Below are 19,824 nucleotides of genomic sequence, written 5' to 3'. Positions count from 1 at the left end.
GCCAACATAGAAACGAAAAAAAAACTAGAATGCCCACCCTAATCCACACCCTGACCTAACCAAATAGAGAAATAAAAGGCTCTCTGAGGTCAGGGTGTGACAGCCATGGTATAATGTACAGTAACATCTACAATGTCATGAAGCTGTTTTAAAGGTCACCGATATCATAGACATGGGGAACCATCATTTCACTGATGTTTGTGTAGTCGTTGGGGGACTGTGGATGTGTCTTTGTTCGTACGTTAGTCACTCAGACAGCACTGGACCGATTTTGACAAAACTTGGTGGAATGATGCATCTTGCCATAGAGATCCGACATTTACAAAATGACACTGATAGGCCCAAGTCGGGAGCTATAGTAATTAACTGGAATGTGTTAGTCAAATGTGATATCTCAATTGGCCCAAGGGAAGTGCTGCATCGTTGGTGGGGGGGACGACATGTTTACTGTGGGCCTTGTTTATTGTTGTTGCTCTTGTTGTTGTTGTCGTCTGCCAGGTCAACAGAGGAGGTCATAGCTCTGTTCATCTCTATAGCCTTCGTGGCGGACGCTCTGAAGGGAACCGTCAAAAGTAAGGAGGAGGACAACTCAATTTAGGTCTTACAGACCATACAGAACATATACCATACAGAATATTCAAAATTACTATATACCATACAGATTACTATATACCATACAGATTACTATATACCATACAGATTACTATATACAATACAGATTACTATATACCATACAGATTACTATATACCATACAGATTACTATATACCATACAGATTACTATATACCATACAGATTACTATATACCATACAGACCATTCAGATTACTATATACCATACAGACCATTCAGATTACTATATACCATTCAGACCATTCAGATTACTATATACCATACAGATTACTATATACCATACAGACCATTCAGATTACTATATACCATACAGACCATTCAGATTACTATATACCATTCAGATTACTATACACCATACAGATTACTATATACCATACAGACCATTCAGATTACTATATACCATACAGACCATTCAGATTACTATATACCATACAGACCATTCAGATTACTATATACCATACAGACCATTCAGATTACTATATACCATACAGATTACTATATACCATTCAGATTACTATATACCATACAGACCATTCAGATTACTATATACCATTCAGACCATTCAGATTACTATATACCATTCAGATTACTATATACCATACAGATTACTATATACCATACAGACCATTCAGATTACTATATACCATACAGACCATTCAGATTACTATATACCATACAGACCATTCAGATTACTATATACCATACAGACCATTCAGATTACTATATACCATACAGACCATTCAGATTACTATATACCATACAGACCATTCAGATTACTATATACCATACAGACCATACAGATTACTATATACCATACAGACCATACAGATTACTATATACCATACAGATTACTATATACCATTCAGACCATTCAGATTACTATATACCATACAGATTACTATATACCATACAGATTACTATATACCATACAGACCATTCAGATTACTATATACCATACAGATTACTATATACCATACAGACCATACAGATTACTATATACCATACAGACCATACAGATTACTATATACCATACAGACCATACAGATTACTATATACCATTCAGATTACTATATACCATACAGATTACTATATACCATACAGACCATACAGATTACTATATACCATACAGACCATTCAGATTACTATATACCATACAGACCATACAGATTACTATATACCATACAGACCATACAGATTACTATATACCATTCAGATTACTATATACCATACAGATTACTATATACCATACAGACCATACAGATTACTATATACCATACAGACCATTCAGATTACTATATACCATACAGACCATACAGATTACTATATACCATTCAGATTACTATATACCATACAGATTACTATATACCATACAGACCATACAGATTACTATATACCATTCAGATTACTATATACCATACAGATTACTATATACCATACAGATTACTATATACCATACAGACCATACAGATTACTATATACCATACAGACCATTCAGATTACTATATACCATTCAGATTACTATATACCATACAGATTACTATATACCATACAGATTACTATATACCATACAGATTACTATATACCATACAGACCATACAGATTACTATATACCATACAGACCATACAGATTACTATATACCATTCAGATTACTATATACCATACAGATTACTATATACCATACAGATTACTATATACCATACAGACCATACAGATTACTATATACCATACAGACCATTCAGATTACTATATACCATTCAGATTACTATATACCATACAGATTACTATATACCATACAGACCATACAGATTACTATATACCATACAGACCATACAGATTACTATATACCATTCAGATTACTATATACCATACAGATTACTATATACCATACAGACCATTCAGATTACTATATACCATACAGACCATTCAGATTACTATATACCATACAGACCATTCAGATTACTATATACCATACAGACCATTCAGATTACTATATACCATTCAGACCATTCAGATTACTATATACCATTCAGATTACTATATACCATACAGATTACTATATACCATACAGACCATTCAGATTACTATATACCATACAGACCATTCAGATTACTATATACCATACAGACCATACAGATTACTATATACCATACAGATTACTATATACCATTCAGACCATTCAGATTACTATATACCATACAGATTACTATATACCATACAGATTACTATATACCATACAGACCATTCAGATTACTATATACCATACAGATTACTATATACCATACAGACCATACAGATTACTATATACCATACAGACCATACAGATTACTATATACCATACAGACCATACAGATTACTATATACCATTCAGATTACTATATACCATACAGATTACTATATACCATACAGACCATACAGATTACTATATACCATACAGACCATTCAGATTACTATATACCATACAGACCATACAGATTACTATATACCATACAGACCATACAGATTACTATATACCATTCAGATTACTATATACCATACAGATTACTATATACCATACAGACCATACAGATTACTATATACCATACAGACCATTCAGATTACTATATACCATACAGACCATACAGATTACTATATACCATTCAGATTACTATATACCATACAGATTACTATATACCATACAGACCATACAGATTACTATATACCATTCAGATTACTATATACCATACAGATTACTATATACCATACAGATTACTATATACCATACAGACCATACAGATTACTATATACCATACAGACCATTCAGATTACTATATACCATTCAGATTACTATATACCATACAGATTACTATATACCATACAGATTACTATATACCATACAGATTACTATATACCATACAGACCATACAGATTACTATATACCATACAGACCATACAGATTACTATATACCATTCAGATTACTATATACCATACAGATTACTATATACCATACAGATTACTATATACCATACAGACCATACAGATTACTATATACCATACAGACCATTCAGATTACTATATACCATTCAGATTACTATATACCATACAGATTACTATATACCATACAGACCATACAGATTACTATATACCATACAGACCATACAGATTACTATATACCATTCAGATTACTATATACCATACAGATTACTATATACCATACAGACCATACAGATTACTATATACCATACAGACCATTCAGATTACTATATACCATACAGACCATACAGATTACTATATACCATACAGACCATACAGATTACTATATACCATACAGATTACTATATACCATACAGATTACTATATACCATACAGACCATACAGATTACTATATACCATACAGACCATTCAGATTACTATATACCATACAGACCATACAGATTACTATATACCATTCAGATTACTATATACCATACAGATTACTATATACCATACAGACCATACAGATTACTATATACCATTCAGATTACTATATACCATACAGATTACTATATACCATACAGATTACTATATACCATACAGACCATACAGATTACTATATACCATACAGACCATTCAGATTACTATATACCATTCAGATTACTATATACCATACAGATTACTATATACCATACAGATTACTATATACCATACAGATTACTATATACCATACAGACCATACAGATTACTATATACCATACAGACCATACAGATTACTATATACCATTCAGATTAGTATATACCATACAGATTACTATATACCATACAGATTACTATATACCATACAGACCATACAGATTACTATATACCATACAGACCATTCAGATTACTATATACCATTCAGATTACTATATACCATACAGATTACTATATACCATACAGACCATACAGATTACTATATACCATTCAGATTACTATATACCATACAGATTACTATATACCATACAGACCATACAGATTACTATATACCATACAGACCATACAGATTACTATATACCATTCAGATTACTATATACCATACAGATTACTATATACCATACAGATTACTATATACCATACAGACCATTCAGATTACTATATACCATACAGACCATACAGATTACTATATACCATTCAGATTACTATATACCATACAGATTACTATATACCATACAGATTACTATATACCATACAGACCATACAGATTACTATATACCATACAGACCATTCAGATTACTATATACCATTCAGATTACTATATACCATACAGATTACTATATACCATACAGATTACTATATACCATACAGATTACTATATACCATACAGACCATACAGATTACTATATACCATACAGACCATACAGATTACTATATACCATTCAGATTACTATATACCATACAGATTACTATATACCATACAGATTACTATATACCATACAGACCATACAGATTACTATATACCATACAGACCATTCAGATTACTATATACCATTCAGATTACTATATACCATACAGATTACTATATACCATACAGACCATACAGATTACTATATACCATACAGACCATACAGATTACTATATACCATTCAGATTACTATATACCATACAGATTACTATATACCATACAGACCATACAGATTACTATATACCATACAGACCATTCAGATTACTATATACCATACAGACCATACAGATTACTATATACCATACAGACCATACAGATTACTATATACCATTCAGATTACTATATACCATACAGATTACTATATACCATACAGACCATACAGATTACTATATACCATACAGACCATTCAGATTACTATATACCATACAGACCATACAGATTACTATATACCATTCAGATTACTATATACCATACAGATTACTATATACCATACAGACCATACAGATTACTATATACCATTCAGATTACTATATACCATACAGATTACTATATACCATACAGATTACTATATACCATACAGACCATACAGATTACTATATACCATACAGACCATTCAGATTACTATATACCATTCAGATTACTATATACCATACAGATTACTATATACCATACAGATTACTATATACCATACAGATTACTATATACCATACAGACCATACAGATTACTATATACCATACAGACCATACAGATTACTATATACCATTCAGATTACTATATACCATACAGATTACTATATACCATACAGATTACTATATACCATACAGACCATACAGATTACTATATACCATACAGACCATTCAGATTACTATATACCATTCAGATTACTATATACCATACAGATTACTATATACCATACAGACCATACAGATTACTATATACCATACAGACCATACAGATTACTATATACCATTCAGATTACTATATACCATACAGATTACTATATACCATACAGACCATACAGATTACTATATACCATTCAGATTACTATATACCATACAGATTACTATATACCATACAGATTACTATATACCATACAGACCATACAGATTACTATATACCATACAGACCATTCAGATTACTATATACCATTCAGATTACTATATACCATTCAGATTACTATATACCATACAGACCACTCAGATTACTATATACCATACAGACCATTCAGATTACTATATACCATACAGATTACTATATACCATACAGACCATTCACATTACTATATACCATACAGATTACTATATACCATTCAGATTACTATATACCATTCAGATTACTATATACCATACAGACCATTCAGATTACTATATACCATACAGACCATACAGATTACTATATACCATACAGACCATTCAGATTACTATATACCATACAGAATACTATATACCATACAGACCATACAGATTACTATATACCATTCAGATTACTATATACCATACAGACCATACAGATTACTATATACCATACAGACCATTCAGATTACTATATACCATTCAGATTACTATATACCATACAGACCATTCAGATTACTATATACCATACAGATTACTATATACCATACAGACCATTCAGATTACTATATACCATACAGATTACTATATACCATACAGAGCATTCAGATTACTATATACCATACAGATTACTATATACCATACAGACCATTGAGATTACTATATACCATTCAGATTACTATATACCATACAGACCATTCAGATTACTATATACCATACAGATTACTATATACCATACAGACCATTCAGATTACTATATACCATACAGACCATTCAGATTACTATATACCATACAGACCATTCAGATTACTATAAACCATACAGACCATTCAGATTACTATATACCATTCAGATTACTATATACCATACAGATTACTATATACCATACAGATTACTATATACCATACAGACCATTCAGATTACTATATACCATACAGACCATACAGATTACTATATACCATTCAGATTACTATATACCATACAGATTACTATATACCATACAGATTACTATATACCATACAGACCATACAGATTACTATATACCATACAGACCATTCGGATTACTATATACCATTCAGATTACTATATACCATACAGACCATTCAGATTACTATATACCATACAGATTACTATATACCATACAGACCATTCAGATTACTATATACCATACAGATTACTATATACCATACAGATTACTATATACCATACAGACCATTCAGATTACTATATACCATTCAGATTACTATATACCATACAGACCATACAGATTACTATATACCATACAGACCATACAGATTACTATATACCATACAGACCATTCAGATTACTATATACCATACAGACCATTCAGATTACTATATACCATTCAGATTACTATATACCATACAGACCATTCAGATTACTATATACCATACAGACCATTCAGATTACTATATACCATTCAGACCATTCAGATTACTATATACCATACAGACCATTCAGATTACTATATACCATACAGACCATTCAGATTACTATATACCATACAGACCATACAGATTACTATATACCATTCAGACCATTCAGATTACTATATACCATACAGATTACTATATACCATACAGATTACTATATACCATACAGATTACTATATACCATACAGATTACTATATACCATACAGATTACTATATACCATACAGATTACTATATACCATACAGATTACTATATACCATACAGATTACTATATACCATTCAGACCATACAGATTACTATATACCATACAGACCATTCAGATTACTATATACCATTCAGATTACTATATACCATACAGACCATACAGATTACTATATACCATACAGACCATTCAGATTACTATATACCATACAGACCATTCAGATTACTATATACCATTCAGATTACTATATACCATACAGACCATTCAGATTACTATATACCATACAGACCATTCAGATTACTATATACCATACAGACCATTCAGATTACTATATACCATACAGACCATTCAGATTACTATATACCATACAGACCATTCAGATTACTATATACCATACAGACCATTCAGATTACTATATACCATACAGACCATTCAGATTACTATATACCATACAGACCATTCAGATTACTATATACCATACAGACCATTCAGATTACTATATACCATTCAGACCATTCAGATTACTATATACCATACAGACCATTCAGATTACTATATACCATACTTACCATACAGATTACTATATACCATACAGACCATTCAGATTACTATATACCATACAGACCATACAGATTACTATATACCATACAGATTACTATATACCATACAGACCATACAGATTACTATATACCATTCAGACCATTCAGATTACTATATACCATACAGACCATACAGATTACTAAATACCATACAGATTACTATATACCATACAGACCATTCAGATTACTATATACCATACAGACCATTCAGATTACTATATACCATACAGACCATTCAGATTACTATATACCATACAGATTACTATATACCATACAGACCATTCAGATTACTATATACCATTCAGATTACTATATACCATACAGACCATTCAGATTACTATATACCATACAGATTACTATATACCATACAGACCATTCAGATTACTATATACCATACAGATTACTATATACCATACAGACCATTCAGATTACTATATACCATACAGATTACTATATACCATACAGACCATTCAGATTACTATATACCATACAGACCGTACAGATTACTATATACCATACAGACCATACAGATTACTATATACCATACAGACCATACAGATTACTATATACCATACAGACTATTCAGATTACTATATACCATTCAGACCATTCAGATTACTATATACCATACAGACCATTCAGATTACTATATACCATACAGACCATTCAGATTACTATATACCATACAGACCATTCAGATTACTATATACCATACAGACCATACAGATTACTATATACCATACAGACCATTCAGATTACTATATACCATACAGACCATTCAGATTACTATATACCATACAGACCATTCAGATTACTATATACCATACAGACCATTCAGATTACTATATACCATACAGACCATACAGATTACTATATACCATTCAGATTACTATATACCATACAGACCATTCAGATTACTATATACCATTCAGATTACTATATACCATACAGACCATTCAGATTACTATATACCATACAGACCATTCAGATTACTATATACCATACAGACCATACAGATTACTATATACCATACAGACCATTCAGATTACTATATACCATACAGATTACTATATACCATACAGATTACTATATACCATACAGATTACTATATACCATACAGATTACTATATACCATACAGACCATTCAGATTACTATATACCATACAGACCATTCAGATTACTATATACCATACAGACCATTCAGATTACTATATACCATACAGACCATTCAGATTACTATATACCATACAGACCATTCAGATTACTATATACCATACAGACCATTCAGATTACTATATACCATACAGACCATACAGATTACTATATACCACACAGATTACTATATACCATACAGACCATTCAGATTACTATATACCATTCAGATTACTATATACCATACAGACCATTCAGATTACTATATACCATACAGACCATTCAGATTACTATATACCATACAGACCATACAGATTACTATATACCATACAGATTACTATATACCATTCAGACCATACAGATTACTATATACCATACAGATTACTATATACATTCAGATTACTATATACCATACAGACCATTCAGATTACTATATACCATTCAGATTACTATATACCATACAGATCATACAGATTACTATATACCATACAGACTATTCAGATTACTATATACCATACAGACCATTCAGATTACTATATACCATACAGACCATTCAGATTACTATATACCATACAGACCATTCAGATTACTATATACCATACAGATTACTATATACCATACAGACCATTCAGATTACTATATACCATACAGATTACTATATACCATACAGACCACTCAGATTACTATATACCATACAGATTACTATATACCATACAGACCACTCAGATTACTATATACCATACAGACCATTCAGATTACTATATACCATACAGATTACTATATACCATACAGACCATTCAGATTACTATATACCATACAGATTACTATATACCATACAGATTACTATATACCATACAGATTACTATATACCATACAGACCACTCAGATTACTATATACCATACAGACCATTCAGATTACTATATACCATTCAGATTACTATATACCATACAGACCATTCAGATTACTATATACCATACAGACCATTCAGATTACTATATACCATACAGACCATTCAGATTACTATATACCATACAGATTACTATATACCATACAGACCATTCAGATTACTATATACCATACAGACCATTCAGATTACTATATACCATACAGACCATCAGATTACTATATACCATACAGACCATTCAGATTACTATATACCATACAGATTACTATATACCATACAGACCATTCAGATTACTATATACCATTCAGATTACTATATACCATACAGACCATTCAGATTACTATATACCATACAGATTACTATATACCATACAGACCATACAGATTACTATATACCATTCAGATTACTATATACCATACAGACCATACAGATTACTATATACCATTCAGATTACTATATACCATACAGACCATTCAGATTACTATATACCATACAGACCATTCAGATTACTATATACCATACAGATTACTATATACCATACAGACCATTCAGATTACTATATACCATACAGATTACTATATACCATACAGACCATTCAGATTACTATATACCATACAGACCATTCAGATTACTATATACCATACAGATTACTATATACCATACAGATTACTATATACCATTCAGACCATACAGATTACTATATACCATACAGACCATTCAGATTACTATATACCATTCAGATTACTATATACCATACAGACCATACAGATTACTATATACCATACAGACCATTCAGATTACTATATACCATACAGACCATTCAGATTACTATATACCATTCAGATTACTATATACCATACAGACCATTCAGATTACTATATACCATACAGACCATTCAGATTACTATATACCATACAGACCATTCAGATTACTATATACCATACAGACCATTCAGATTACTATATACCATACAGACCATTCAGATTACTATATACCATACAGACCATTCAGATTACTATATACCATACAGACCATTCAGATTACTATATACCATACAGACCATTCAGATTACTATATACCATTCAGACCATTCAGATTACTATATACCATACAGACCATTCAGATTACTATATACCATACTTACCATACAGATTACTATATACCATACAGACCATTCAGATTACTATATACCATACAGACCATACAGATTACTATATACCATACAGATTACTATATACCATACAGACCATACAGATTACTATATACCATTCAGACCATTCAGATTACTATATACCATACAGACCATACAGATTACTAAATACCATACAGATTACTATATACCATACAGACCATTCAGATTACTATATACCATACAGACCATTCAGATTACTATATACCATACAGACCATTCAGATTACTATATACCATACAGATTACTATATACCATACAGACCATTCAGATTACTATATACCATTCAGATTACTATATACCATACAGACCATTCAGATTACTATATACCATACAGATTACTATATACCATACAGACCATTCAGATTACTATATACCATACAGATTACTATATACCATACAGACCATTCAGATTACTATATACCATACAGATTACTATATACCATACAGACCATTCAGATTACTATATACCATACAGACCATACAGATTACTATATACCATACAGACCATACAGATTACTATATACCATACAGACCATACAGATTACTATATACCATACAGACATTCAGATTACTATATACCATTCAGACCATTCAGATTACTATATACCATACAGACCATTCAGATTACTATATACCATACAGACCATTCAGATTACTATATACCATACAGACCATTCAGATTACTATATACCATACAGACCATACAGATTACTATATACCATACAGACCATTCAGATTACTATATACCATACAGACCATTCAGATTACTATATACCATACAGACCATTCAGATTACTATATACCATACAGACCATTCAGATTACTATATACCATACAGACCATACAGATTACTATATACCATTCAGATTACTATATACCATACAGACCATTCAGATTACTATATACCATTCAGATTACTATATACCATACAGACCATTCAGATTACTATATACCATACAGACCATTCAGATTACTATATACCATACAGACCATACAGATTACTATATACCATACAGACCATTCAGATTACTATATACCATACAGATTACTATATACCATACAGATTACTATATACCATACAGATTACTATATACCATACAGATTACTATATACCATACAGACCATTCAGATTACTATATACCATACAGACCATTCAGATTACTATATACCATACAGACCATTCAGATTACTATATACCATACAGACCATTCAGATTACTATATACCATACAGACCATTCAGATTACTATATACCATACAGACCATTCAGATTACTATATACCATACAGACCATACAGATTACTATATACCACACAGATTACTATATACCATACAGACCATTCAGATTACTATATACCATTCAGATTACTATATACCATACAGACCATTCAGATTACTATATACCATACAGACCATTCAGATTACTATATACCATACAGACCATACAGATTACTATATACCATACAGATTACTATATACCATTCAGACCATACAGATTACTATATACCATACAGATTACTATATACATTCAGATTACTATATACCATACAGACCATTCAGATTACTATATACCATTCAGATTACTATATACCATACAGACCATACAGATTACTATATACCATACAGACATTCAGATTACTATATACCATACAGACCATTCAGATTACTATATACCATACAGACCATTCAGATTACTATATACCATACAGACCATTCAGATTACTATATACCATACAGATTACTATATACCATACAGACCATTCAGATTACTATATACCATATCAGATTACTATATACCATACAGACCATTCAGATTACTATATACCATACAGACCATTCAGATTACTATATACCATACAGACCATTCAGATTACTATATACCATACAGATTACTATATACCATACAGACCATTCAGATTACTATATACCATACAGACCATTCAGATTACTATATACCATACAGACCACTCAGATTACTATATACCATACAGACCATTCAGATTACTATATACCATACAGATTACTATATACCATACAGACCATTCAGATTACTATATACCATTCAGATTACTATATACCATACAGACCATTCAGATTACTATATACCATACAGATTACTATATACCATACAGACCATACAGATTACTATATACCATTCAGATTACTATATACCATACAGACCATACAGATTACTATATACCATTCAGATTACTATATACCATACAGACCATTCAGATTACTATATACCATACAGACCATTCAGATTACTATATACCATACAGATTACTATATACCATACAGACCATTCAGATTACTATATACCATACAGATTACTATATACCATACAGACCATTCAGATTACTATATACCATACAGACCATTCAGATTACTATATACCATACAGATTACTATATACCATACAGATTACTATATACCATTCAGACCATACAGATTACTATATACCATACAGACCATTCAGATTACTATATACCATTCAGATTACTATATACCATACAGACCATACAGATTACTATATACCATACAGACCATTCAGATTACTATATACCATACAGACCATTCAGATTACTATATACCATTCAGATTACTATATACCATACAGACCATTCAGATTACTATATACCATACAGACCATTCAGATTACTATATACCATACAGACCATTCAGATTACTATATACCATACAGACCATTCAGATTACTATATACCATACAGACCATTCAGATTACTATATACCATACAGACCATTCAGATTACTATATACCATACAGACCATTCAGATTACTATATACCATACAGACCATTCAGATTACTATATACCATTCAGACCATTCAGATTACTATATACCATACAGACCATTCAGATTACTATATACCATACTTACCATACAGATTACTATATACCATACAGACCATTCAGATTACTATATACCATACAGACCATACAGATTACTATATACCATACAGATTACTATATACCATACAGACCATACAGATTACTATATACCATTCAGACCATTCAGATTACTATATACCATACAGACCATACAGATTACTAAATACCATACAGATTACTATATACCATACAGACCATTCAGATTACTATATACCATACAGACCATTCAGATTACTATATACCATACAGACCATTCAGATTACTATATACCATACAGATTACTATATACCATACAGACCATTCAGATTACTATATACCATTCAGATTACTATATACCATACAGACCATTCAGATTACTATATACCATACAGATTACTATATACCATACAGACCATTCAGATTACTATATACCATACAGATTACTATATACCATACAGACCATTCAGATTACTATATACCATACAGATTACTATATACCATACAGACCATTCAGATTACTATATACCATACAGACCATACAGATTACTATATACCATTCAGATTACTATATACCATACAGACCATACAGATTACTATATACCATTCAGATTACTATATACCATACAGACCATACAGATTACTATATACCATACAGACCATTCAGATTACTATATACCATACAGACCATTCAGATTACTATATACCATTCAGATTACTATATACCATACAGACCATTCAGATTACTATATACCATACAGACCATTCAGATTACTATATACCATACAGACCATTCAGATTACTATATACCATACAGACCATTCAGATTACTATATACCATACAGACCATTCAGATTACTATATACCATACAGACCATTCAGATTACTATATACCATACAGACCATTCAGATTACTATATACCATACAGACCATTCAGATTACTATATACCATACAGACCATTCAGATTACTATATACCATACAGACCATTCAGATTACTATATACCATACAGACCATTCAGATTACTATATACCATACAGACCATTCAGATTACTATATACCATACAGACCATTCAGATTACTATATACCATACAGACCATTCAGATTACTATATACCATACAGACCATTCAGATTACTATATACCATACAGACCATTCAGATTACTATATACCATACAGACCATTCAGATTACTATATACCATATCAGATTACTATATACCATACAGACCATTCAGATTACTATATACCATACAGATTACTATATACCATACAGACCATTCAGATTACTATATACCATACAGACCATTCAGATTACTATATACCATACAGACCATTCAGATTACTATATACCATACAGACCATTCAGATTACTATATACCATACAGATTACTATATACCATACAGATTACTATATACCATACAGATTACTATATACCATACAGATTACTATATACCATACAGACCATTCAGATTACTATATACCATACAGACCATTCAGATTACTATATACCATACAGACCATTCAGATTACTATATACCATACAGACCATTCAGATTACTATATACCATACAGACCATTCAGATTACTATATACCATACAGACCATTCAGATTACTATATACCATACAGACCATTCAGATTACTATATACCATCACAGATTACTATATACCATACAGACCATTCAGATTACTATATACCATTCAGATTACTATATACCATACAGACCATTCAGATTACTATATACCATACAGACCATTCAGATTACTATATACCATACAGACCATACAGATTACTATATACCATACAGATTACTATATACCATACAGACCATACAGATTACTATATACCATACAGATTACTATATACATTCAGATTACTATATACCATACAGACCATTCAGATTACTATATACCATTCAGATTACTATATACCATACAGACCATACAGATTACTATATACCATACAGACCATTCAGATTACTATATACCATACAGACCATTCAGATTACTATATACCATACAGACCATTCAGATTACTATATACCATACAGACCATTCAGATTACTATATACCATACAGATTACTATATACCATACAGACCATTCAGATTACTATATACCATACAGATTACTATATACCATACAGACCACTCAGATTACTATATACCATACAGATTACTATATACCATACAGACCACTCAGATTACTATATACCATACAGACCATTCAGATTACTATATACCATACAGATTACTATATACCATACAGACCATTCAGATTACTATATACCATACAGATTACTATATACCATACAGATTACTATATACCATACAGATTACTATATACCATACAGACCACTCAGATTACTATATACCATACAGACCATTCAGATTACTATATACCATTCAGATTACTATATACCATACAGACCATTCAGATTACTATATACCATACAGACCATTCAGATTACTATATACCATACAGACCATTCAGATTACTATATACCATACAGATTACTATATACCATACAGACCATTCAGATTACTATATACCATACAGACCATTCAGATTACTATATACCATACAGACCATTCAGATTACTATATACCATACAGACCATTCAGATTACTATATACCATACAGATTACTATATACCATACAGACCATTCAGATTACTATATACCATTCAGATTACTATATACCATACAGACCATTCAGATTACTATATACCATACAGATTACTATATACCATACAGACCATACAGATTACTATATACCATTCAGATTACTATATACCATACAGACCATACAGATTACTATATACCATTCAGATTACTATATACCATACAGACCATTCAGATTACTATATACCATACAGACCATTCAGATTACTATATACCATACAGATTACTATATACCATACAGACCATTCAGATTACTATATACCATACAGATTACTATATACCATACAGACCATTCAGATTACTATATACCATACAGACCATTCAGATTACTATATACCATACAGATTACTATATACCATACAGATTACTATATACCATACAGACCATACAGATTACTATATACCATACAGACCATTCAGATTACTATATACCATTCAGATTACTATATACCATACAGACCATACAGATTACTATATACCATACAGACCATTCAGATTACTATATACCATACAGACCATTCAGATTACTATATACCATTCAGATTACTATATACCATACAGACCATTCAGATTACTATATACCATACAGACCATTCAGATTACTATATACCATACAGACCATTCAGATTACTATATACCATACAGACCATTCAGATTACTATATACCATACAGACCATTCAGATTACTATATACCATACAGACCATTCAGATTACTATATACCATACAGACCATTCAGATTACTATATACCATACAGACCATTCAGATTACTATATACCATACAGACCATTCAGATTACTATATACCATACAGACCATTCAGATTACTATATACCATACATACCATACAGATTACTATATACCATACAGACCATTCAGATTACTATATACCATACAGACCATACAGATTACTATATACCATACAGATTACTATATACCATACAGACCATACAGATTACTATATACCATTCAGACCATTCAGATTACTATATACCATACAGACCATACAGATTACTATATACCATACAGATTACTATATACCATACAGACCATTCAGATTACTATATACCATACAGACCATTCAGATTACTATATACCATACAGACCATTCAGATTACTATATACCATACAGATTACTATATACCATACAGACCATTCAGATTACTATATACCATTCAGATTACTATATACCATACAGACCATTCAGATTACTATATACCATACAGATTACTATATACCATACAGACCATTCAGATTACTATATACCATACAGATTACTATATACCATACAGACCATTCAGATTACTATATACCATACAGATTACTATATACCATACAGACCATTCAGATTACTATATACCATACAGACCGTACAGATTACTATATACCATACAGACCATACAGATTACTATATACCATACAGACCATACAGATTACTATATACCATACAGACATTCAGATTACTATATACCATCAGACCATTCAGATTACTATATACCATACAGACCATTCAGATTACTATATACCATACAGACCATTCAGATTACTATATACCATACAGACCATTCAGATTACTATATACCATACAGACCATACAGATTACTATATACCATACAGACCATTCAGATTACTATATACCATACAGACCATTCAGATTACTATATACCATACAGACCATTCAGATTACTATATACCATACAGACCATTCAGATTACTATATACCATACAGACCATACAGATTACTATATACCATTCAGATTACTATATACCATACAGACCATTCAGATTACTATATACCATTCAGATTACTATATACCATACAGACCATTCAGATTACTATATACCATACAGACCATTCAGATTACTATATACCATACAGACCATACAGATTACTATATACCATACAGACCATTCAGATTACTATATACCATACAGATTACTATATACCATACAGATTACTATATACCATACAGATTACTATATACCATACAGATTACTATATACCATACAGACCATTCAGATTACTATATACCATACAGACCATTCAGATTACTATATACCATACAGACCATTCAGATTACTATATACCATACAGACCATTCAGATTACTATATACCATACAGACCATTCAGATTACTATATACCATACAGACCATTCAGATTACTATATACCATACAGACCATACAGATTACTATATACCATCACAGATTACTATATACCATACAGACCATTCAGATTACTATATACCATTCAGATTACTATATACCATACAGACCATTCAGATTACTATATACCATACAGACCATTCAGATTACTATATACCATACAGACCATACAGATTACTATATACCATACAGATTACTATATACCATACAGACCATACAGATTACTATATACCATACAGATTACTATATACATTCAGATTACTATATACCATACAGACCATTCAGATTACTATATACCATTCAGATTACTATATACCATACAGATCATACAGATTACTATATACCATACAGACTATTCAGATTACTATATACCATACAGACCATTCAGATTACTATATACCATACAGACCATTCAGATTACTATATACCATACAGACCATTCAGATTACTATATACCATACAGATTACTATATACCATACAGACC

The 19,824-nt window shown here is 30.9% G+C and overlaps 1 protein-coding gene across 3 annotated transcripts in view; it reads left to right on the top strand.

Annotated features, from left to right (window-relative positions):
• slc4a11 (solute carrier family 4 member 11) overlaps window positions 1-19,824 on the top strand; it is a 195,683-nt gene that overhangs the window by 116,211 nt on the left and 59,648 nt on the right. For all 3 annotated transcript variants that reach the window (XM_055862413.1, XM_055862414.1, XM_055862415.1), the window contains exon 11: window positions 499-572. In XM_055862413.1, coding sequence (XP_055718388.1) covers window positions 499-572 — 74 coding nt within the window. The remainder of the gene's footprint in view (window positions 1-498; window positions 573-19,824) is intronic.

Source organism: Salvelinus fontinalis, chromosome 15 (genome assembly GCF_029448725.1).
Source record: "Salvelinus fontinalis isolate EN_2023a chromosome 15, ASM2944872v1, whole genome shotgun sequence".
In the NCBI taxonomy this organism is placed as follows: Eukaryota; Metazoa; Chordata; class Actinopteri; order Salmoniformes; family Salmonidae; genus Salvelinus; species Salvelinus fontinalis.
The sequence above is the reverse complement of the archived record's forward strand: the minus strand, read 5'-3'. Positions and strand labels throughout refer to the sequence as shown.